Source organism: Geospiza fortis, unplaced genomic scaffold (genome assembly GCF_000277835.1).
Source record: "Geospiza fortis unplaced genomic scaffold, GeoFor_1.0 scaffold27, whole genome shotgun sequence".
Classification (NCBI taxonomy): domain Eukaryota; kingdom Metazoa; phylum Chordata; class Aves; order Passeriformes; family Thraupidae; genus Geospiza; species Geospiza fortis.
The window spans coordinates 3,754,513-3,777,472 of NW_005054329.1; the positions used below are offsets into that span (position 1 = coordinate 3,754,513).

A 22,960-nucleotide genomic window follows, 5' to 3' on the forward strand; every position below is an offset into this window, starting at 1 on the left:
CTGCTGAACTGGGTTCTGGTGTCACCTTGGTGGTGAGTCCTTTCACAAGTGACCTGGTCACACATTGTGCCTTTTCCTTCACAGTCCACTGCCCCCAGCTGTCTCCAGTCCTGCTGGGGTCAACATTTGCAAGGAGCAAAAAGACTTGCTCAGTTTCATTGAATTATGAAGTATTGTGATAGGATTTTCTAAGGAATGACTTATTACTGATTTGTTTGTGGGATTTTTAATATTTTTAAAAGCTTTTTATTTAGCAAACAGACTTTAGAGAATTCAGACACTTTCTTTTTTATTTTTTTGTCATGCACTCCAGCACTTCTAATTAATGATGCAGTAAATGAAAGCAGAAGAAAACAAATGTAAACCTGGTTATTTTGGCTGCACTTTCCAAGCTAAGTGAAGTCAGTGCAATAATTCTAGGACTTTTAAACAAACACTTAATTTTAAAAAAATCTTATGTAAAATTTTACTGACCAGGTTTTCTATGTTTGCCTTTTCCATTTTTCTAAGAATGCTGAATGCCTATAGCCCCAGCTAAGTCAACTAAATTGCTCAATATATTTGAAAGTAAGGCCATTTTTTATGAGTAATATATGTATTTTAAGAGTAAAAAGATAATAATAGGACACAGCTTAGAGGCAAAAACTTAGAGTTATTTTTCAAACTTTATTCAGTTTTTTGAGGAGGTTGTGATGATCACAAACCCAAGCACCTGTGCAGGTGCTGATAGGTCCATGGCATAGCAGTGAGCTTATCCAGAGGGATATGGTTGGGATGAGAGTGCCCCACATGTGCCAGGTGTGCCTCCCTCACCCTGTCCCCAAACTGCCACCACTGTGTGCTGGTCACTCTCGCTTTGCACTGAGGGGTTCTGGCCGTGCTGGCATGGTCTGTTCACCTGCCTGGCCCCAGATGCCACATAAAGCAACCCTTGCTGGCAGAACTAACATGGAAACACAAATGTTGGTGCACATCAGATGGATTTGCCTTCCTGCTCTTTCTTATGGGTTATGAGGTGAGGAAACCTGGCAGCTCTGCAGAGCTGTTATCTGACACTTTGTTATCATGTAGCACTTGGCCATTTGCTTCCTCCCTTCCTGTGCTCTTTCCTGTCTTTTTCTGCACCAAAGAAATTGTGTCTGTGTAAATACAGAAACAGTGGTTTATTCAAAGTCCTTTTATAATTAGAATACTACAATATTTTTAATGAAATCTTATTGTCTAATGTGGGGGGAAGGGTTTCTGTTATGTCACAGCCATGTTTCAGTGGCTGTCAACACAACAGCCTGTTTGCCCCCAAGGGGGAGTTCCTTGCTGTCCTGGGAATGCCTGGTCAGTTGTAAGGTCAGGTGTTTGCCAGGCTTTTTATGTGCACATGAGGCTTTTGATGAGACCCAAAAGCAGGTTCTTGAAACTAAAGATTGTCCTGAAGGAATCTTTGTTTTCCTGCCCTGTGATCAAGTGTTTTTCTAGAGTGTCCCTCTGCCCTCAGACTGGTTGGGTGCCTCAGGGAAGTAGTGAAGTCCCTTCCATGCCCTGAGGAGCCCTCCCAGGACAGAGCAGGCTGGCCAGTGCTCCTGGGCTGTGCAGAGCTGCTCACTGGGCCTGACTTTTGAAGAGTGTTAGCTGAGAGTGGAGCTTAGGCTCTTCCCCTGTTCTCACTGGGGCAGGAGGAGAAGCAGTCATGCTTCTGACACAGCTGAAACGTGGTTAGCAGCTCCCTGCCATGAGGTGTGGATGCTGTGGTCAGGTTCTCCTGGGAAATCCTGGCCTGAGGTCCGTGACAGAACAGGAGTTGTAGTTCTGGTTCAGTCCTGGAATCCAGCTCCACTGTGTTGGGGACTGATCTTCCAAGGGATTTTACAGAAGCCCCAGATATAAAACCTGTACCCACTGCCTTCTCACTTCTGCAAAGCCATCTGGGTGATGCTGCCAGAAAAGAGCTCAGCTTGCACCTGGTGCTTTGTGTGCTTGTTCCCCAAAGTGGTAACTGCAAGTCCAGCTTGCCCTCTCTCATCCTAACCCCCAGACCTGCATTTGTGTTCCATTGCTCCCTCCTCTGAGATCACAGGAGCTGTCCTGAGTGTGGGGTTAAATCTCACGTTTCATGTTTGTGCAATATGAACTGTCTCATATTTCTATACCTAAAATATTTCCCTAAGCATCAGTCCATACATTACAAATGTAAATAAAGCTGCAACAACAAAATCACTTGACCCCCTGGGTTTGTTTTTCTCTGAATGCAAGCTGCTTTCTGCTCCAGCACTCACTTTGTCTTGGGTGTCTCTTGTGTGTGCAGCTCCTTCTTCTCTTTGGGATTTGTGTTGGTTTTGTTCCAGTTCTTTCCATGTTTCTTTTTAGTTTTGGCCCTTCCACATTATGTTTTCCTCAGAGTATGGGCAAGAATTAGGCAGTTGTTTAAAAACCTTATTTTCCCACACTGCTGGTTCATCCAGTGTTGGAGTCCAGCCAGTTGCTTTTAGAAGCACTGTTAGCTCAGGCTCTTTGGGACAAGGCAGGAGCTGTCAGTATTTCATAATCAAACTGGGAAGTTTCAATGGAAGATCCAAACCTGTGGAGCACTTTTTTGAAAGGGCAGGGGTGCAAATAGGGTTCTTCTTTATTGTAACAGGGACAGGCCCCAAAACAATTGTGGCAGGTTCTTTTGCTGAAGTAAAATGTAAAGCAGGATTTCTATTTTTTCCTCACATAGGCTGCAGTCTAATTCCAAGTAAAATAATTGTGGGTAAGGTCCATGTCTCACTCATCAGAAGGAGAAATCGTACATTTGGGGTGGCAGGACTTCAGCTCAGATCTTTTCAGAGACTCGGAGTGTCTGGATTAGAATTGAGCTTCTGTTTTATTTTGTAGCCACAGTTCTTTTCTAAAATTGTCCCAATCCTCACCAGGCCCAAGAGATTTTAGGACCAGCCCTTGTGGAGGTTGTCTTAGGGAAGGCCAAAGTCACACGACTTCAGATGATTTCATGAACACAGACCTTACATCCAGCATTTTTTTGCCATTTTCTTAATGCTTTGCTTCTGTCTTGCTCCCTCCACCCTTTCCATCCCTCCCGTCCTCTATCACCACACCTGCTCTCTCCTCACTGGGGTTGTTTGTTCTGGAAAGCTACAGTCTGTGTGACAGCAATGATCTCCCACTGTGCGAAGCCTACTGGAGACAAGACTTTGCCACGCTGTCCCCCGAGAGCCTCTCGATGCCTCTGGCAGCCGCCACAGCCGAGCAGAGCGTTGCCACCTCGCAGAGTTCCACCCCTTCGCACCCGCACGTCAACGGGCACGGGGCGGGCCCCGCCGAGCATTCCTGAAGAGGATCGGCTGCTGCCGGGCGCGGTTCACCCGGGGATGGCCCCGCCGAGTGTTCCTGAACAGGATCCGCGGCTCACCCGGGGATGGCCCCGCGCTGCTGGAAGTCTTCCTCCTGCTGTGCCGAGCAAGCGGCTCCTGCTGCCGGGAGGAGGCACTGGAGCTGTGCTGGCAGGGCTCTGCTCCCTGCATGGCTGCAGTGCTTCCTCCATGCCAGGACCTTGCCAGGAGTGTTGCTGTCCATAAGAGATAGAGATGTGTAGACACAAAGTGAATCTCATTATAACAAATTAGAGTCGGGTTTGCTTTAACGTGATAGTTACGTGTAGAGTTCATTAGAAGTCTTAGAAGTTTGTTTCCATGTGAGTGTTGGGAGTTGAATTTCTTTGGGATAAACTTGAGCCAAATGTGGGGGCAGTGAGTGTGTTGGGGTTTTTACTCTGCTTCCCAAGGTTATTGACATTCTGGCTGCTTTAAAGCTCTCTCAGGATGGCACCTGACAACCTCTGGTCTACTGTAAATTTTATACAACAGTCTTCACTGTCAAAATGCTTTACAAACTTGAACTCTTGAGGAAGATCCCAGGAGACCCTTATGGAGGACCAGTGTTCCCCCTGGAAGAAGAACAGGCAGACAGGGATCAGACTGAGGGATCAATGACACCACTTGTTCAAAGCCACAAAGAGAAGCAGTGTCATGCTTTAGTCAGTCGATTCCTTCCTCAGTGTTTACACAGAAATTCCTGTTAATGTAGTCTGAGCTAACATGGAGCCACTGTTTATGCTGGCTTTTAGTTTTGTCTAATGAAAAAATCTTGAGAGCAGTGAGGAATACTCGGTTACTCTCAGTTTCCTTCCAAAGAAACACATTTGGTGCTTGGTCTGCAGCTGTTCAGCAGCTCAGCACATCTGCTGTCCTTTCCTTTCGTGGTGGCTCTGCCTTGGCTCGAGCTGCGCAGCTGAAAGGGAGATGCTACTGACCTGGACAGTGTCACCACAGCTCGGTGTCACGGGCACCACAGAGCCACCAGGGCATTCCAACAACTGAGCTGAGCTTCCCCAGCTTAATGCTGTAACGTCTCATTTCTTAGGATGTGAATTTTTGCTATTATTTTTTGGTTTCTTTTTCTTCCATTCCATTTATTTTTGTAACTAGGTGATTTAATAAAACTGACTGTTTTGTATAATTTTTAAAGCGTGTGTTTTCAGCCACGAGGCTTTGTGAAAAGTGTCACAATATGAGCGTGCACATGCGAGGAGGGGACGAGCTCCCTGCAGGGGCTGCAGAAAGCATCACGAAACTCGTCCGTGCTCTGGGGACCTCACCCTTGTGCAGGGTTTTGTCCTCCAGTACAGGGAGGTTTGGCAAAGAAAGGTTCGGGACCTGCGGCGGAGGCGACCCGGGGGCTGCCTGCGGGGCTCCGGGGAGGTGTCTGGAAGGCACGGGGATCGCTGTAAGATCCGTTTTAGTGCAATACAACAGGTCGCAGCCCCTCAAGAGAGCCCGGAGCAGCCCTGGTGTGACTGACGGACGGCTCCACGAGGAGGGCCCCGCTGTCCCCACGCTGTCCCCGGGCAGCTCTGGGACCCGGGGTGGCAATGGCCAGCCTGGCCGCCCAGGACTCCTACCTGCAGGGCTTGGCCAAGAGGGCCGGCGTGCAGCACGCCCCGGAGTCGCGGAAGAGGAAATTTGGTACTGGAACTGTAACGCTTCGGTTCTGTCCTCTCCGGCCGGTTTGTGGGAGGCTGGGCAAGATAGCCGTGCCCCCACGGGGGGCTTGTCCAGGGATTGTGCCGGTTTCTAACAAAAAAAGCAATCTGCTGAAGCACGGAGCTCCCAAACACGTTGTGCACTGGGAGCCCTGGAAATCAGTGGTCTCCATTCACTGCGGCGATGGATGTGGAGAGCTGGGGTTTTACATGATGTTTGATCTAATTAAATAAATCCTAAAACGTATAATTGTTGAATATTTAGCTATGCCATTGCGATGCTGGAACATTAGTGTTCAGTAATAACTGAATGTTATGAGTGGAAATGTAACATTGTCCTCTTTTATGTAATTTGTTTTTGCCTTCTAGTGTCTAAGCCAGGCCAGCCCGAGGATGGCAGACAGGTCAAAAAACAGAAGAAAAAGAAGCCCAGGAAGCAAAGTGAGAAGAAGAATGCTCCTTCAGCCAAACAGGATGTTTCTAATACCGGTAAACCCACTCCAGGACAGAAAGCAGCGCCTCAAGCCAGCAAATCATCTCCACAAGGTGGCACACAGAACAGAAAGGAGAGTTTGGATACAGGTAAGAATTTCGGCTTTGCCATGGCCTGGGCTGAACTGGCTGCTTTTCTTCCTTCACACCAGTCTAGTTTGGAAAGCCTAAATTGGGAACATCTTTGCTTATTTCATGTGCCCCAGAAGCTTTTTCCTATGGACAGGAATTTGTGCCATCACCACTGGGTGGCTCTCTGGAAACGGTGTTTAACTGAACTGCAGAGGTTTTGTGCATGTGAGTGAGTAACTTTGGGAATTACACGTGGATGCAATCCCTCTCCTGCCAGCTCAGCTTTCCTTTATGACAATGAAAAGCCAGATCACAGAGAAAAGATGTCCTGAGCCTCTCTGTTCCACAAGCTTGGTACTTGTCTTTGGCTTGCCAGGCAGCCCCAGGGCATGCCAGGCCACTGCTGGCAGAGTTGAATGATGAAAGGGGAAATTCTAAAGAAACCAATGAAATAGAAACTCTGGATTTGTTTGGATTTTCCGTTCCATTCACAGCATCTAAAGAGTTCCCAGAGTTTTTCCCATAGCCAGAGAAAGTGCTACTGTTTAGCTAGTGCTGCTTTTTAAGTATTTTTATTTTCTCCCTCTCATTTTCAGGAAGTAAAAGTGAACTGAGTTCCCCTTCTGTTTCTGCACTCAGTCTGTTGCGTCAGAGACTCCACGAGAAGATTAAAAAGGCTTCTGGACAGGTATGGGGACTCTGGATATGTATCCATATGTGTGTTTGTGCACCTGAAATCCTCCCCAGCCTCCCAGGGCATGTGGGGACAGGATCTCACAGGTTTGGAGCTGATTCCAGCTCATAAGGAATTGCCTGGAGGGATTGCCAGGTGACCTGTGTGTGTTCTGTGGAAAAACCTGTGAGAAAAGATGTGGCCAGCTTCAAAGAGAATGTTCCTTTGGTGATTTTTAGGAAAAAGCAAAGTAGTGAGAGCCTGCAAGGGAGCAGCTACAGGCTGTTGAGGGAAAGCAAAGGGTTTGAAATGTTGTTACTGTGTTTAGTGTCTCTAACAGCTGAGTCACAGCTTCACATCGCAGCTTCTTAGGAGTTGTTTGAAATCAGGAACTTGGGGACAGCCCACTTTTACTTCTGCTTTAACCCTTTAAGGCTTCTCATTCATGTCCATCCTCCTCCTTAGGATAATGCCAAGGAGTTAACCCCTGCAGTGCTGGAGAAGAGGCAGCGAAGGAAGTATGAGAGAGAGAGAAAGAAACGCCGGCGAAAGGAGTTGAAGATGAAGGCAAAAATGGAGAAGAAAGAGACTGTGGAGGTACCAGCAGAGCCAGAAAACAAAAAGGAGGAGAGCAAAGCTGACATTGTCTTCAACAGGGTTAAAGTTCATGAAGAGAATGAGTTAAACATGGTCCAGAAGAAGAAAGAGAAGAGGAAAGCGGTGAAAGGCAATATCACTCCTCTGACAGGCAAGAACTACAAGCAGCTGCTGAGCAGGCTGGAGACCAGGAAGAATAAACTGGAGGAGCTCAAGGAGAAGGACGAGAAGAAAGCTCAGGAACTGGAGACCAAGATAAAATGGACAAATGCCCTGTATAAGGCAGAGGGGGTGAAGATCCGTGATGATGAGGAGCGTCTGAAGGAGGCCCTGAAGCGCAAGGAGAAGCGGAGAGCACAGCGCAAGAAGCAGTGGGAGGAACGGACTGTGAGGGTGGTGGAGAAGATGCAGCAGCGGCAGGACAAGCGCAAGAAGAACATCCAGAAGAAGAAGAAGGAGAGGATAGAGAAGAAAAAAGCCAGGGCCCGGAAGAAGGGCCGAGTTCTGCCAGAGGACTTGAAAAAAGCTGGGTTAAACTGAGAGCAAGGCAGCTCTCCTGGCACGGGGGTTCCAGGGTCTGTCACATGGGGCTGTCACTGTCCCAAGCCACACCTTCCCAGCCTCATTGTGCTAAAAAAACAGTTGTATGTTTGTTAATAAAGTTTTTTATCCTAAAGAAACACCTTCTGGCTGATTTCTAATAGCAATTATTATTTTTCTAAAGGGGAAATGTCAGTTGCTGTCACTTCCTCTGATGGGCAGCACAGTGTCTTTGCATCCCCTGGGAATGGGAAAGAGGAAACGAAAAGGCAAAAAGACCAAACATGGGATTCATCTCAACACAAAGATACTGCAGGTGTTGTAAAACCTTTGCTTATGTGAACTTGGACAATACCTTTGAAAAGAAGAGTGCATCTTGGATTCATTTATCCTCTCCATCACAAGAAAACTGGAAATAATTTTCAATTTTAGGCAGTGCTGTTCATTTATAAGTTACATTTTATCAGCATTAGGTAAGTATAGACATAAACACACATGTACACGTGCCTGGATTTATTATTGTGGAGCTAATTGATCTTTTTGGATCATCCATAGGACACACTGACTGATCCTGATGGTAGAAGGATTGGCTCCAAGTCTGTCTTTGGCAATAATAAAAAATTAGGTTAAAAAAAAATCTGGCAACCACAGGTGCCTGCACGGGTTTCTTCTCTGCACAGTTCACCAGTGCAAAATTGTATTTGGTCATTACCAATTTTGTCCTTTATTGCTGTTATACAGAAATACAAATGTGAACTTGAGCAGCTGTTTTCCCAGCTCAGGAGGGAAAGTACAGCTTGGCTGCTGGCAATTCAGCCTGGGGAAGACTGGTGGGAACAATCCATCCAGAGAATAAAGCAACTCTGCCCCTGAGATCAGTCAAACCTTGCTGATGCCCTCCTGATCTAGGTTGGTGTGAACTGATAATTAGTACTGAGCCCAGGGAGGTTATTAATTGAGTCCAATTGAATTCTCTTGATCTGGCTCTTTGGAAGAAGCTCTTTTTTGTCTTATGACTAAAGCTGATGGATGTGCTGTGAGGGAAATGCAGGCTGTGCTGTGCAGTGCTGCCCAGCTGGATCCCTGCCAGAGCCCAGGTAACTCCCTGGTGCCGCTGCAATCTGAGACTCTGCAGTGGATCTGTGCTAAATTCGTGTTCAAGCCTCAGGTGTGACTGAACACATTTGTGTTTCTGCAGCCTGTCCAACAAGGAAACCTCTCCCCAGGCACAGATGGAGCTCTCCCCATGGATATCTTCACTTTCTGAACAGCCCTGCACTCACAGTTTGCCACTTCAGTTGTAGAAATCTGAAATCCACTATTGGAAATCTGAAATAGTTGCTCTGCAAAGAATATTTTCCATGGAATGCTCTACAAGTGAGGTATTTATCAGCTGTGCAGAATGCCTTCCAAGCAGGGCTTGAAGATAAAGTAATGCTTTGTTCTGGGAGGTCAAGCAAGTTCATTTGGGAGTAACAGAGCTACTTTCAGCCATATCCCTTTTAAAAAACTCTCTGAACAAATTCGAGGAACCTGAGTAACTATTAAAATTGCTTTAGCTGTGATTTCTGTTTGGTTGGAGATTCTTTCATCAGCTGCAGTCACATCTATTTCATTTCTGTTTATATTCATAGTAAACTGTAAATCAGTTGAGGTAAACCTCAGTGAGATGGCTTTAAATGCAAAGGATGTTTCAGTCTCAGCTGGCTCTAGTGCTCTGGCAGGTTTGTACCACAGAAACTGAAAATAAGAGGGGAATGCATCAGCTGTGCTCCTAATGATGTAATATTTCAAAATATGTGTACTTCTCCTCCTGAGGGATTAGATGTTTACTCTAAAAAGACACAGTAAGTGCTCTATGCCCATTACAACAGCTGAAGCTGCACTAAAATAACCAAACACCCACATCTTTTTTTATTCTGTGTTAATTTTACTGCCCATTTTGAGGACAACTATCAGTCCCCATTTCTTCTCTCTGTTCTTGATCCTCTGTCCTTCCCCATCACCCAAATTCTGTGCTCTCAGCCTCTGTGTGCTATGGAGATAAGAGCATGGGTCAGGTGCAGAAACTGGGAATCCCCAGGAGATTCTGCGACGGGATTGTTTGTGTATTCCTTTATGCTTTGGGTGGAAATGTTGAGAGGATATTTATGCAATTGCAAAGTGGCATCAAGCTGGGAGGGGCTGCAAACCCCAGGGAAAACAGGATTCACTCAGGGCTTGATGTTTTAGAAAAACAAATAGCCTGGAAATTGAGTTTGTTTCCATGAAGTCAAGCACAAGGTTTTATGTGCCTCAGACCTGGCTAGGAGAGGTTCCACAGAAAACTCATGGATTGCATTTGGGCACAGGCTGAATGTCACCCCAGTGCTGAGGTCCTGCAAAGCAGGCAGATGTCCTGTGGGAATGTGTGAGCTGTGACAGCTTCTCAGTTTTGGGGGGCAATCCAGCTGTACTTCACTGCTGAGGGCTCAGCAGGGGAATTTGGGGTGCTTTGACACCAATTTCACAAGAATGGGCTGATTAGAGAGAGCCCAGTCAGAACTGACAGAAAGAATCCCAGATCTTGTAGTTAGACAATTACAAAGAAAGATTGAAGGAGGTCACAGGAGAGAAGAGGGAAGGAAACATCAGAGCCCTCAGGTATGGAAAGGGAGATGCCCAGACCTGGACTGCAGCAAGTGAGATCCTGGCTGGAAATTTGGAAGCTGCTGATGAGAAGGGCTTTCCTACCCGCTCTGTGTGCAGCCATCTCTCAAAGAATGCCTGAAAAACATCTGTTTAAACCCTCCTCTGCACATTTATCTGCTTTGCATGTGCTGGAAGCATCAAGCACACGGTAAGAAGTGTGGCACTGACAAATCCTGGTGTCAGCACAGCAGCTCTCATGACACAACTAGCGCAGGAATGAGATAAAGCTGGTCAAAACACAGAACAACTGCCTGAGGGGGAAGGCTGCTTGTACTTCTTTCTGTGTTTGTGGATCTGCAGCGTTTTTAGGCAAGAATCCAGAGCTGCTCAGCATGAACCCATGAAGGCTTGAAGTGGTGGAAGGCCTTAAGATATATATTTATACAGATGCACACACATACACACAATAGTTAGTCTTTATTTTTAAGTAGGATTTTGTGATGCTTCCTGGTGAAAGCAAATTAGATTCTCTCAAAGGATTTCTGTGTGACACAGTAAAGCAAATTAAAGAACTTTTTGCCACTTGTCGTTTTCCAGCCAAAGAAATTAAAGCAGGAAAATCCCTCCTGCCTGTTCAGATCCATGGGCACTGTCCCATGCCTTGCCAAGGACCAGGAATGATCTCTGGGATTACTCCAGCACCCTCCAAGAAGCATCATGTACCAGTCCCTCCCCTTAGTATAAATGCTACCATCTTTATAAATGGTTGATAAACAGCCTTTTTCTTATTTTAATTTTTTTTCCTTCTCTTCAGGCTCCAATCACATTCTAGAAAGCAGAAAGCTCTAACTGGAAATACATCTGGTCCCTCCAGCCTGGAAGAGCAGTTGGTGTGGAGGGTTGGGGCTTGAGGAAAGAGGAGAACGTGGGTTGGGTCCTCAGGAAGGAGAAGAACGTGGGTTGGGTCCTGAAAACAGCAGGAGAAGATGGATTGGGTCCTGAGGAAGCAGGAAAGAGCACAGGTTGGATCTTGAGGAAGGAGGAGGGCAGAGGTTGGGTCCTGAGGAAGGAGGAGAATGTGGGTTGAATCCTGAAACAGCAGGAGAACATGGGCTGGGTCCTGAGGAAACAGGAGAGCACAGGTTGGGCCCTGAGACAGCAGCAGTGAGATGAAAACCCACGAGCCTGTTGCCCAGCTCCCTGCTGCTGTCCTCGCTGAAGGCAATAATGAAAGGAATAACCGTTAATGTTCTTGTAACCCCTTTGGAGACCCCACAAAAATGCATTTTGTGTTCATCACAGGGACCGACCAAAGTTCTCACTGTGCTTCCCTGAGAGCAGAAAAAGAGATTGATTTGAGCTTTTAAGGTAAGACTGCTGGGCTTGGAAAGGTTGATTTTCATGGCTGTTGTAGAGGAAACAATTTCCTTGGTTTAACCTTTACCCAAGGTGCATTAGGATTGTGAAATGTTCCTTTGCTGGTCTCATACCTTTCCTTCAGGCACCTTTGCAGGGCGTGCCCCCTTTGCAGGTAGTTCCTGGACTGTGAAAGGTGAGTTAATCAGCTCAGTGATAACTGTGTTAGCTCTCTGATAGGAGAGGAGGGGGTGATTTGATTCAGTTGCAAAGGGTGCGTGCTTGAGGCGATAAAATGGAATCTACAGAAGGTGGGATGAAATCAGAAAGGCTCCCCACGCACTAGAGCTGGGGCTAAAGCTCCCTGGAACGAAGAACTTGCTCAGACATTTTACAGATGCTGCCTCAGTGCTCTGGCTCTTACAGTCTGATGCCTTCTGTGTTCATCTCTTCAGAAAGAGAAACTACCCAGAAACTTCATCCTCCTCTGAGGAAATTATCAATTTCTCTCAAGGTGAGGTACTTACACTGAGGTTTTCCCTGTATGTTCTTTGCAGGGTGAAAGCTGCTGGAATTCAGAAGTCACTGCCCTTCTTCCTCCTCCAGAAGAAATGATTTCCAGGAAGGTGCTGGTGGGGTCTCTTGTCTGCCTGGGTGCTGCTGCTGCAGTTATCTGGTAAGGATTTGCTGGCCAGCTCGGTCATACCTAAAACATCCTGTGTAGATCCTGTGCTAAAACACAAAAATAAAGGCTGTAAAACACATATTTTATGGGAAGCCTCTCTTTGAGCTGTAAGAAAGAGCAGCAATTTGTGTAATAGGTAAAGGAGGATTGGTAGAGGGAGGAGGCCCTAAGGGAAAGAGGAAAAAAGAACATTTGTGTGCAAATCAGGCTGCCAGCACTGTAGTGACTCACAAACAAATGCTTGAGTATGGAATATTCCAGTTACATTTCAGCTCAGGCCTTAGCAGAGGTGATTCTCTGTCTCTTCACACAGTCCAAAGTCACTCCAGTGTCACCAGGGACAGCTCTGTATCTATCAGACATCACAGCTTTCAAACACAGAATTTTGTAACTGAACATCCTGACAACCGAGTATGGCTTATGGAGCAAACTCGGACATGGAAGGGAATCTGAGATAAGGCATTTCTGTTAAGTATTAAAATATTAATTATTAAATTATCAGGAATTCTTGCATTTTTATGATGCTGCAATTTGCTGTACTTTCACCTAATGGGTAGCTACATTTTGTCTCAGCAGCAGGACGCTGTGTTAAAACGTGAGCACAGCAGATCCTACACTAATTAATAAAGTAGATAAGGAGTTAGCCAGAGTCACCTCTCAAAATCTTTGCCAGGTCCTTAGGTGATGTTGGAAAATCCTAGGAAAGTTTCCTTCAACATTTCCTATCTTAAAACATTTCTTTGCTCTCACAGGGCTGTAGCTGGGAGTGGAAAAGTGCATTACCTGCCCTACTACCTCCCCTGCCCTGAAATCTTGTAAGTATTTTGTTCTGTGCCTAATGAGTAACACAGATCATTGTTCCAGCCCTGCTCTTCCCTGACAACACAAACAGTGGTTAACAGGGGGCTTGTTCTTTATTTATGAACCTCTCAAAACAAAAAGCTACCCCAAAATGCTGTTGGAGCCTGCTGGGGACAGCTCTGGGTCTCTCAGGTGAGGGAGGTTTTGTTTGTTGTGGTCCCAGAGCCCAGGACTGAAAGGTTAATGCAGCTTCTTTATCAGGATGCAATCCACACCTGCACATGCACAACTGTGCTCCAAGTGTCCTCTCACTAGACAGAGACACCTGAGCCACAGAGGGGCGATGAACAGGCACAGGAGGAGCTCTGGCACGGGCAGGAATAACCCCCAGTTGTTCTCATCAGGATCCTGTTCCTCCCTCTGGATCTGTGCTCTGCCCCCAGCCCAGGGATGTGTTTGTGCTGTGGCAGCACCTGAGCTCTGCACCTGAGCAGGTGAAGGGCAGCTGCTGCTGGGAAACACCTTCTGAGCTGCTACCTGACCCAGCCTGGGTGCCCAGAGCTCTCCCAGAGCTGCACAGAAGGGAATTTACACAGTGCAGGGGCCAGGGCCATGGCCCCAGTGACCCCCTCACTGCCACATTGCCCCAGGGCTGCGACGTGACAAGCTGTGGCTTTTCCCATGACCTGCTGTTCTTGTAAAAACAAAACCAAACCATGCAAATAGAAAAAAAATAATGGTGTTTCATGGAGATATTTCTGATTATTCCAGCCCATTCCAAACCACTGTGTCTGGTCAGGTGCTCATTCCTCTGAATGCTGTTGGAAATGTGATTATTTCAGGTAGTTCAGCCCTCCAGGTGACCAGGAGCAGTTTTGCAGGGCATGGAGCACATACATGATTGTTGCTGACAGTCCCACAGGGATTTTGACCCCTAAACTGATTTCCTCAGCGATTGGGATTGCTGCCAGCACCTCTCTGTCCCTGTTGTGTGTTCTGTCCCAAAGCTGTCCCTCTGGGAGCCCTGGAGGTGTGTGCAGGTGATGCCTAGCCCTGGGCCAGTGGGGCTGGATTTGGACAGCAGGTCCTGAAGCCAAACTTGGTTGATATTTTAAGCAAAGCATAACAATCCCTTTCATTTCCCACCCCATCATGCAGCTCCACAAAACTCCAATATACAGAAGAGAAGCCAATCCAGCTTTTCCCCCAGTAAGTACTGGCTTTTTTATCTCCTGACCTTTAAACTGCTGCTCCTCTCTTCCAAGTGTATTCATGTATTATTCAATGGATATTTCTTCCTTTTTACAGATTAATTTATCTGCAGCCAAGAGTGCTGGCGCCAAAGTGAGTTGCTTTGTTTGAACTTTGTTTCTGCTGAGTTTGGTTTGGGCACTTTGCAGCACTCACAGTTCCAGAGTCCTGGGGCACACTGAGCAGGACCTTGTTCCATGAGAACCCAACCACAGGGGTGTGTCAGCAGCTGCCTGTGCTGCTCTGAGGCTGGGTTTGGTTCCTGTACACTCATTAACACACTTCCTGTTAATTCCCAATTATTACATTAGCACACACACACTCTGTCGTGGCCCGGAACTCTTTTTGAGGTGGGCAGAACTGTAATATCTGTAAGTAAGAAATTATTTCTCTTATCTGTATGTAAGATATAAGAGATCTGTAATATCTGTAAGTGGGAAATACCTTCTGGAGCTGTGCTGAGGCTGGAGCCAGCTGTGGGAGAGCTTTGAACCCATTTCAGGGCAAAATAAAGCAGGTGCTCTGTGTGACCTGCAGCAAACACAGCCAAATCTCTGAGACACGGCCAAAGCAGGGAGTTTAAGGGAAGATTTGGGACAGCAGCACTAAGAAGTGGCTTGGACAAACTGTGTGCAGCTCAGGTTGTTACAGCCTCCTTTGGCCTGACTTTTATCTGGAGCAGTTCACCTTCAACAGCCACATTCCTTTACAAGCTAAGAAACACACCCTGTTGGTACACACACACACACATATATATTTTATTTCCCCCACATATTCAGGATGTGCTCAGCCTGAATATTTCTTCCATATTGGAATAAATTTCTGTGCTAAATCAGCTGGGTTAAATGAGGGGAGAATCTTGAAGTTTTCATGCTCTGTGTCTTCTGGAGGGAGTTCACTGGCACTGAGGATGACCATGACTCACTGGGAAACCCAGGGCAGCCCTTTAAAATCAAATTTACAGAGCTTAGAGAAGTGAACATGCCTGTTTCCTTCCCTTTCCAATAAAGAGGATAATCAAGCCAGAAACAGGACAGATCAGTCAGTACATTTTCCCCAACCCAAATTCTTCTTCCCGTATAATTTAATCTTTCAATCACAGGCATTGCTGCGGGAAGGAGTGAAGTGTTATTCTTGTATCCTCTCAGACTGAAAGCATTAGATCTGGCTGGATTTGCTGCCTGAGGCTGCTCCCCACAGCTCCCCCAGTTTGCTTCTGGTGCTGTTCTACCTTGGAGCTGCGTCAGGTGGAACCTGGCAGCCCCCAGGTGTGGCCACGTGCTGGGTGTGACAAATTTCATTAGCAGAGGGCTCCAGCCCCTGCTCTGGAGGGAATGTGAGCAGGCTGGGGTGAATTCCACCATAAATGACATCTCCTTTTAGAATCAAAAAGGTAAGAATGAAACACTGGAAACAAAGCAGCAAATTGAAACAGCATTGCGGAGCTGTAATAGGGGCAGAATCAGACTCTGCTGCATTTATATTCAGTATTTCCACTTCCCTCACAGGAGATTAGGGATTTTTTTTCCTAACTTTGTTACACATTTGAATGCTGGCTCACATACAGCATTTTAAATTATATCTGAATGTGTTGGAGCTATATATAAATACTGGAAAAATAAGCTGTCATGCTGCAAGCTGTGTTTTAATAACACAGCAGTTGGCTATATTTTATAGTAATGTTCATATTATTATTATTACTTGTGTTTTAATCTGCAGCAGGCTGATAGCAAATAGGCACAGCTTCCCATCCTGAGTTCAGTGGTCATTAAACTCTCCTCAGCAGAAAAGTCCTTAAATGAGATTTTAGCAGATCTTCAGGTTTTTGCTGATGTGTTAAGTGCTTAATTTCAGCCCAGGAATTGAAATGTCCGTGCTCTGTAACCTCAAATAAGAGTGCAGGGAGAAAATATCTAAGGCTAATACCCTCCATGGTGAGTTAATGCTGATTCACACACTCCTCCAGCTGCCTTTTTTTGTGCTTCTTTCCCATTTACTGGCCTCAAACCAACAGGAACAGTTACATTTCATGAACATCTCCGATTTTTTTCCCCCTGCAGGCGCCAGGATGTGCTGACAGTCACACCATGGCTGGCCCCCATCGTCTGGGAAGGCACCTTTGATGCTGAGATGCTGGACAGTGCCTACAGACCCCTCAACCTCACCATAGGGGTGACAGCCTTTGCTGTGGGAAAGTAAGGGGAGCACTCAGTGGACACAGCCCTTGGGGTGATGCTCTTCCTCTGTGGGAAGATGATTCTGGCTTTCCTTTCCCTGAAATTTGCCCCAGTTTATAGGTTTTGTGCCCATGCAGTGTGTCTGGAATCACAGACAACTTGAGGTACCTGAGGTGTGGGCAGTGTTTTTTAAGAATTAGCAGGTGCCTTGGGAAATAGAGCTGGTCAAAATTTGGATAATCCACTTATTCCTCATCCTCCACTCCACTTGTTGCATGTGTGGTGTGTGGATTCTTGCAGTGATAATCAGTGAACTCTCCTCACTCCTTGTCTTGCATTCTCTAATCTGCTCTTCATAATCCACCTCACAGCCCCTTGGAATGCCAGAATGGTTTGGGTTAGAAGGGACCTTAAAATTCATCTCCTTAAAATTCATTCTCCCTTAAAATTCATCTCCTTCCACCCCTTGCCATGGGCAGGGACACCTTCCACTAGACCAGGCTGCATCAACCTGTTCTTGGACACTTCCAGGGATGGGGCAGCCACAACTTCTCTGGGCACCCTGTGCCAGGGCTTCTCCACCCTCAGAGGGAGCAATTCCTTCCCAAAATCTGATCTAACCTGGCCCTCCCTCAGCTGAAAGCCATTCCCCTGATACCTTGTGAAGCAGCTGAAAGCCATTCCCCTGATGCCTTGTGAAGGCTGACCTAGAACAGAGACTAGGCAGAGCTAAAGAATAAAGTAGGGATTTACTAAGAGGCCTCAACAGATCCACGTTGGGCAGCACAACCCAAAATGGGCACCAAAAATGGATAACTTGCCATGAGGTCTCTCACTTTTATAAGTTCTCCTCCATTTGCATATTGAAGTTAATTGTCCAATTACAGCTTTAACTTATGAAGCCCCATCCTTCTTGTTTTTCTCTCTTCAGCCCACGTTGTTTGTGCTCTTGGGCCTGAGATTTGAATCGTTTGCCCTTGGTCCCCTAGAGCAAGCTAGGGCAGCTAGACCAGCTAGAGAATTGAATAGAATTCAAAATTTTTAATTGAATAGAATTCAATAGAATTCAATTTTTTGAATTGAATAGAATTCAATTTATTCGAATTGTTTTTTTTCTGAAAAGAATAGAGTTCCTTGTTTTGTCTCCCTGCTCTGTGCACAGTGCTCACCACCCCCTAATAGGAAGCCCAGACTCACACACCAAGCCAGCACAGAATCTGAAAAATAGAAAATCCAAACCTGAGGCAGCAGCCCTTTACTCTATCACCCTGTGCTCTTGCAGAAGGCCACAGCAAGGCCCTCCCTGTCCCTGCTGTGCCCCACGGGCTGTGTCTGCTCAGGTACACCAGGTTCGTGCGGCGCTTCCTGGACTCGGCGGAGCAGCACTTCCTCCGGGGCTACAGGGTGAACTATTACATCTTCACCGACAGCGCCCAGAGCATCCCCCAGCCCCAGCTGCAGCCGGGGCGCAGCCTGGTCACCGTCCCCGTGCCGGGGTACCCCAGCTGGCAGGAGATCTCCATGCGCAGGATGGAGGCCATCAACCAGCACGTGGCCAAGCAGAGCCAGGGCCAGGTGCAGTACCTGTTCTGCCTGGACATTGACATGGTGTTCCACAACCCCTGGGGCCCCGAGACCCTGGGGGACATGGTGGCAGCCATCCACCCCGGATACTTCGACGTGCCACGAGAGCAGTTCCCTTATGAGAGGAGGAGCTCCTCAGCAGCCTTCATCCCTGAGGGAGAAGGGGATTTCTACTATGGAGGGGCCGTGTTCGGGGGCTTGGTGGAGAAAGTCTATGAGTTCACCAAGATGTGCCACATGACCATCCTGGCAGACAAAGCCAACGGGATCATGGCAGCCTGGCAGGAGGAGAGTCACCTCAACAGGCACTTCCTGTCCCACAAACCCTCCAAGCTGCTTTCTCCAGAGTACATATGGGATGACAGGAAGCCAAAGCCCCCCCAAATCCGCCTCGTACGTTTTTCCACGGTGAATAAGAACTACAAAGAGGTCAGAAACTGAACGTGCCTGCACAGAGATCCTCCACGCAGCCAAACCCACCAAAATTCTGTCTCCAGAATGTTCCCCAGCTTGAATTTATGTTCCTGGTAGGAGCAAACTGGGAAGAGAACGTGTGGATAGTTCCTCTGGACAGCAGAACCTAAATGCATTTCAGAAGCAGCAAAGTGCAGGTGAGACTGAAAACATTTGTGGATTCCCACTCTTTGTGAATACACCCTGCTTGAGGCTGTAGCACACAAAAAAGCATCCACAAGGCCAGTTATCCAATGCATGGCTGCAGTTGCCTTTGTGGAGTGTTTTCCTGAGGCCTGGTGGAAATTTAACAAGATCAAAATGGTATTTGATGTTCCTGTGCAGGAGAAGACCTTGGGTTTTGGTAAAGACCTTTCCACTTTAAAAAAAAAGAACGTTGCAGGGCAATAAATGTTCCTGAATTGTGATTTAAACTAATGCCTTTTGTCAGAATCAGGAGGAAACTTGCACTCAGAGCTCGCTATCCCTGACTGGTGTGCAGCAGGATTTCTTGGACATTCTCAGCAGAGAGCTGGTGCCAGGCATTGCCAGTAAGAGCCCTGGTCTGACAGGACAAACAGCGTGAACTCATCTAGCAGTTATCTCCCAAATTCCAGTCTGTGCTTTGGAGACCCAAGTTTAGACAGAGCTGGCTCAGCTCAGAGCAGACTGAACTTCTTCAGGTTTATTTCAATCACAGATGTGCTCTGAACCTTTTCCCTGGGTCACATGTCTCTGTGGATCATGTAATCTTTTCCAACACAGAAAATCTGCTTTTGAGATGTTCATGTTCCTCTCCATTGCTTCAGCCCCTTTCCAATTTTTCTGAGCTCTGTGAAATAAGTTGGCGAGGAGCTGCTGGAGCTGACAGCACGAGCTGATGCCTTTCCAGCAAACAGGATGATTTCATTCCGCACTGAAATGCTCTGGAGGAGCTGGGAGTTCAGCCTGGAGCTGGGGTTACCATTTCCTCTCCCTGGATGTGCTGAGGAGCTGAAGCAGGCGTTCAGAGCCTGGCAGCTCCCTGGGGTGAGCAGCTGAGGTCACAGCCCAGGGGTGCCTGTGCCACCTCCATTGTCACAGCAGGGCTGCCACAAACATCATCTCCCTGTGCTGCAGAAGGGCTGGGCACCTCAGTCCCTGTTTTCTATGAGGGAGCAGCAGAGAGGCCACAGGAGCTGCAGGGAGAGGAGGAGCAGGGTGAAAGGGTGAGCTGGCTGTTTCTAAGGGAACAGCTTGGGGGGGGGGAGGAAAAAAGAAAAAAAGAGAGGAAAAAAAAAAAAGCTAATTTGGCAGAGAGAGGGAAAATAGGGAAGAGGTGCCTGACTGTTCCTGCTTCTCTTCACATGAGAAAATTGCTGTATGGCAGGGAATCAAGTATGCAAAGCTTTAGGGCCCCACCACTGATTGCAGATGACTTAACGAGCCATTTCAGTCCTGTGAGCAGGCTGGAAATGGCACTTGCCACTGTCATTGCAGGCATTTCATCTTCCAGAAGACTAATTAGAAAAGCTTTCACGGACCCATAATATAGATAAGGTACCTGAAATACCTCCAGCCCCAAAGCCCCAGCGGCAGCTGGGTTGGCTGATTTGTGCTTAATCCAGCAAAGGGTCTTTATTACATTTTCTCCAGACTGTTCTTAGTGATGTGGTGCAGGAGGAAGATGCTGCTTTACATAACAAAACCAGAACTGAAGCCCCTGCTATGTATTTTGGGTAACCAGGTGCCTCACCTAAGCAAAAATGGTGAGGAAAAATACTTATCTAAATATTTCAAAAAAAATACATTTCCAACCAGCCCAGGACTAATACTGTCTGTTTCTTATTTGTTAAATGAGTTAGTGCCTCAAGGCCATGCTGAAACTGGGTTCTCATTATGCTAATTATACATATATGCATATGGATTCTTTACCAGCCAGAAGGAACTGTCCAGTCAAGGCAGATAATTTTATCTCCTGGTGTCAGTACGTGGCTGGGCTGGGCTAGACCTTGTAGAAAAGTACTCAGATTCCAAGAAAAACATGAAGTTCAACAGCAGCCACAAATCCATAGACCAGCTGTGGCAATGGCCAGTTCCCTTTATGGTTAATTCTGCTGGAAATTGCTCGGGGTTTGCAGCCACAGCACTTCATTCTGCCACATTAATTATTGGATTCCTGTGCAGATTCTCATAAATCCTCTGTGACAGGAATTTCTGCAGCACAGATGATGGGTGACAGAGGGTGGCCTGTGTTTCTGGGGTACCTGTTTTGAACAAATTGTGAAGGGCTTGGTCTAAGCTGTGCATCTGAGCTGCCTTTTGGCTGCATCCTCAGCCCTCTGATTGACACCATAATGGCCTGGTTTGTGCTGTGCCAAACATGTTTATTTTCCTGGCAGGCCTGCAGCTCCTCCCCAGGGGAATGGCTTGTGTTGTGTGACACAGTTCTGCTCCGCGGGGCTGTGGTTTGAAGCGGCACCTACAAAACTCCTGGTGCCTCCAGGGAGAGGAGAAAATGTCTGCAGAAAAAAAAAACAAACCCACAGCGCTGTGTGGGAGCTGCTCCCTGAATCAGCTCGTGCCCTCCTGTAATTAATGAAAGGCTGGACTTCTGCTGTCATCTCCTGCTGATTAATCCCCTTCCCCCAGCAGCAGCAGCCAGCTTTCCTTCTCCCAGTTTGGACTGTGCAGCCTGAGGCTCGTGTGCACTGTGGGAGCTTCACCAGCACCTGCTTTCTGGTGTGCATTCCCCACCCACAGCCAGTGCACAGCGGGGAAACTGAGGCACGTGGTAGGAGGGCAGCACAGTGCCACTCTCACCACGGGGGACAATCTTGTCTTACGTGTTCTTGTGCCAAAGGAATTTGGACTTAGAAGCGCAGGGAACTGCATGAAAGCTGAATCACCACACGTAAATAAACCCCACTGCCTAGAGGTGTGATTGTGCTCTCAAGGTATTTCCCACTCAAGCCCTCAGCCCAGCCTCAGAGCAGCAGCTTGTTGCCTTCCCAAGGGCCCCTTTTCCCTTCCATCCCTCTCTGCTCAGCTGGAACAGACTCATCATTCATAGTGCCTCTAATTTAAGCACCCATCTGACAGGCTGTTTCTTTGCTTCTCCCTGCTGCTGTCTTGCCCAGTGCATCCACCCCCAAAGGGCAAATTTCTCTGTGTGACGTGAAACAGAAACTTCCAGCACTGAATATGATTTGAGGTGGGGCCAGACTCTGCTCCTCTTGCTCTCCCCACTGATAGGACAAGAATCATTTCCACTTAGCCAGACCCTTTTCCTCTCTGGTTTGGATTTCCCATAACCCTCCCACAGGTGATGCTCCCTGACAGTTTTGACCAGAAATGTCATTTTGTGCCACACAGCAGCAGTTATGAAAGGACTGGCTTAGTCAAACCCTCTGTGGGTGAGATCTGTGCCTGTGGGGCACGGAAATGAGATGATCTTTGAGCAGAGGGGGTAAGAACATCAGTCACACGTTCCCTGCACAAAACCAGCTTGTGCAGGAGCCACGTGCACCCGGCTGCCTTCATGCAGCTGGTGGTGGAGAGGAGCTGGAGGGATGGGAGCTGGGTTCACTCCCCTGCCCTTTGTCTCACCTGTTCAGCTTTTTGAGGGGAGGGAGGGACTGTCTCTGTCTCTTGTTCTCTGTTTGCACTCAGTGGGGATTTGCTCCAATCTCAAAGGGCAGCTCTTAGCACCAAGGTTGTTATTTTCTCACTTGAATCCCACCTGCTCTGGTTCACCTCCTGCCCCAGCAAGTCCCCGTGGGACCCCAGGGGTGACACACACAGAGCAACAGCTGCTCTCCAGTGACAGTGACAGGCTGTTCTGGGGACAGCAGGAACTGGAGCAGGACTTACAGGAGTGGGCTGGGCTGTACTTTACTCACGGTAAATCCCCAACCCTGGAGTTCTGCTCCACACAATCGAATGATTTAGGGAAGCATCACTCGAAAAACCCATCTGAAGAGTGACATTTGAATGTCTGCCTGCCCACCAGACTCCCTCCTTTCCCCACGAGTGTTGCTGTACTGACGTGACTTCTCCTGTGCTATATTTAGCTTGAACACAGATCCACCAAATGTCGCTGTTTTGTGTAAAACTAGTGTAAAGCCTTGGGAGTAAAAAGGCAGTTTTAACCACAAATCCCCACTGCTTGTATGCCCACATCATCCCCCTGCTCCCCTGCTGACCCCCCAGCCAATTTAAAGCGAGCCGGATGAGTACAAATTACATTTAAAAAGTGCTTGATTCCGGTGTGGCTTTTAGCGAGTTTTGCCAGCAGCAAATCACACCGTTCTCGACCTTTTGACGTGCGTGTTTTTCTCACTGTGTTTCTCACCGACACCGTTACTATAATTAGAGCGATGTTGCTCTGTAGCAGCATCTAGTGCCAGAGGCAGAGCCCTGGCAGCACCTTTTCCTTTCCTGGCTGCCCTCCCCGGCCCCAGCTGCTGGTTCAGCTGGCCCGGAGCCACGGAGGAGCGGCACGGGCAGGTGCGCTGGGCTGTCCCTTGTCGCTCACTGTGACCCTGCAGAGAGCAGGGTGCCTGCTGGGGTGTTGGTGCCCAGGACCAGCCCTGCAGCGGCTGGAGCGCTCGGCCATGGTCTGGCTCAGCCTT

The 22,960-nt window shown here is 47.6% G+C and overlaps 3 protein-coding genes across 5 annotated transcripts in view; all 3 read left to right on the plus strand.

Annotated features, from left to right (window-relative positions):
* Window positions 1-4,520, plus strand: part of MED22 (mediator complex subunit 22) — a 5,971-nt gene extending 1,451 nt beyond the window's left edge. Inside the window, exon 4 of one of the 3 annotated variants that reach the window (XM_005421267.3) lies at window positions 3,130-4,520. In XM_005421267.3, coding sequence (XP_005421324.1) covers window positions 3,130-3,328 — 199 coding nt within the window. In that variant the 3' untranslated portion in view covers window positions 3,329-4,520. Of the gene's footprint in view, window positions 2,209-3,129 lie in introns of those variants that run through there. The other 2 variants (XM_005421268.2, XM_005421269.2) reach the window with 2 other exon arrangements.
* A 344-nt stretch (window positions 4,521-4,864) lies between these two features.
* SURF6 (surfeit 6) lies at window positions 4,865-7,549 on the plus strand. Its single transcript, XM_005421270.2, has 4 exons — window positions 4,865-5,018; window positions 5,405-5,617; window positions 6,196-6,287; window positions 6,738-7,549. Exons 1-4 carry the CDS (start codon window positions 4,925-4,927, stop codon window positions 7,407-7,409), a joined length of 1,071 nt encoding a protein of 356 aa, XP_005421327.1. The 5' UTR covers window positions 4,865-4,924; the 3' UTR covers window positions 7,410-7,549.
* A 1,206-nt stretch (window positions 7,550-8,755) lies between these two features.
* Window positions 8,756-18,499, plus strand: GBGT1 (globoside alpha-1,3-N-acetylgalactosaminyltransferase 1 (FORS blood group)). The gene is made up of 7 exons (XM_005421271.2): window positions 8,756-8,791; window positions 11,954-12,072; window positions 12,834-12,896; window positions 14,041-14,091; window positions 14,191-14,226; window positions 16,194-16,328; window positions 17,651-18,499. Exons 1-7 carry the CDS (start codon window positions 8,771-8,773, stop codon window positions 18,333-18,335), a joined length of 1,110 nt encoding a protein of 369 aa, XP_005421328.2. The 5' UTR covers window positions 8,756-8,770; the 3' UTR covers window positions 18,336-18,499.
* The last annotated feature ends 4,461 nt before the right edge of the window (window positions 18,500-22,960 follow it).

Excerpts from the sequence above, each read along its gene's own strand:
- SURF6 (XM_005421270.2), top strand. The coding sequence starts at position 4,925 with ATGGCCAGCCTGGCCGCCCAGGACTCCTACCTGCAGGGCTTGGCCAAG. Across the intron at positions 5,019-5,404 it reads GTCGCGGAAGAGGAAATTTG|TGTCTAAGCCAGGCCAGCCC; the intron begins GTACTGGAACTG and ends TTTGCCTTCTAG. Across the intron at positions 6,288-6,737 it reads TTAAAAAGGCTTCTGGACAG|GATAATGCCAAGGAGTTAAC; the intron begins GTATGGGGACTC and ends CCTCCTCCTTAG.
- GBGT1 (XM_005421271.2), top strand. The coding sequence starts at position 8,771 with ATGGAATGCTCTACAAGTGAG. Across the intron at positions 12,073-12,833 it reads GCTGCTGCTGCAGTTATCTG|GGCTGTAGCTGGGAGTGGAA; the intron begins GTAAGGATTTGC and ends TTGCTCTCACAG. Across the intron at positions 12,897-14,040 it reads CTCCCCTGCCCTGAAATCTT|CTCCACAAAACTCCAATATA; the intron begins GTAAGTATTTTG and ends CCCATCATGCAG.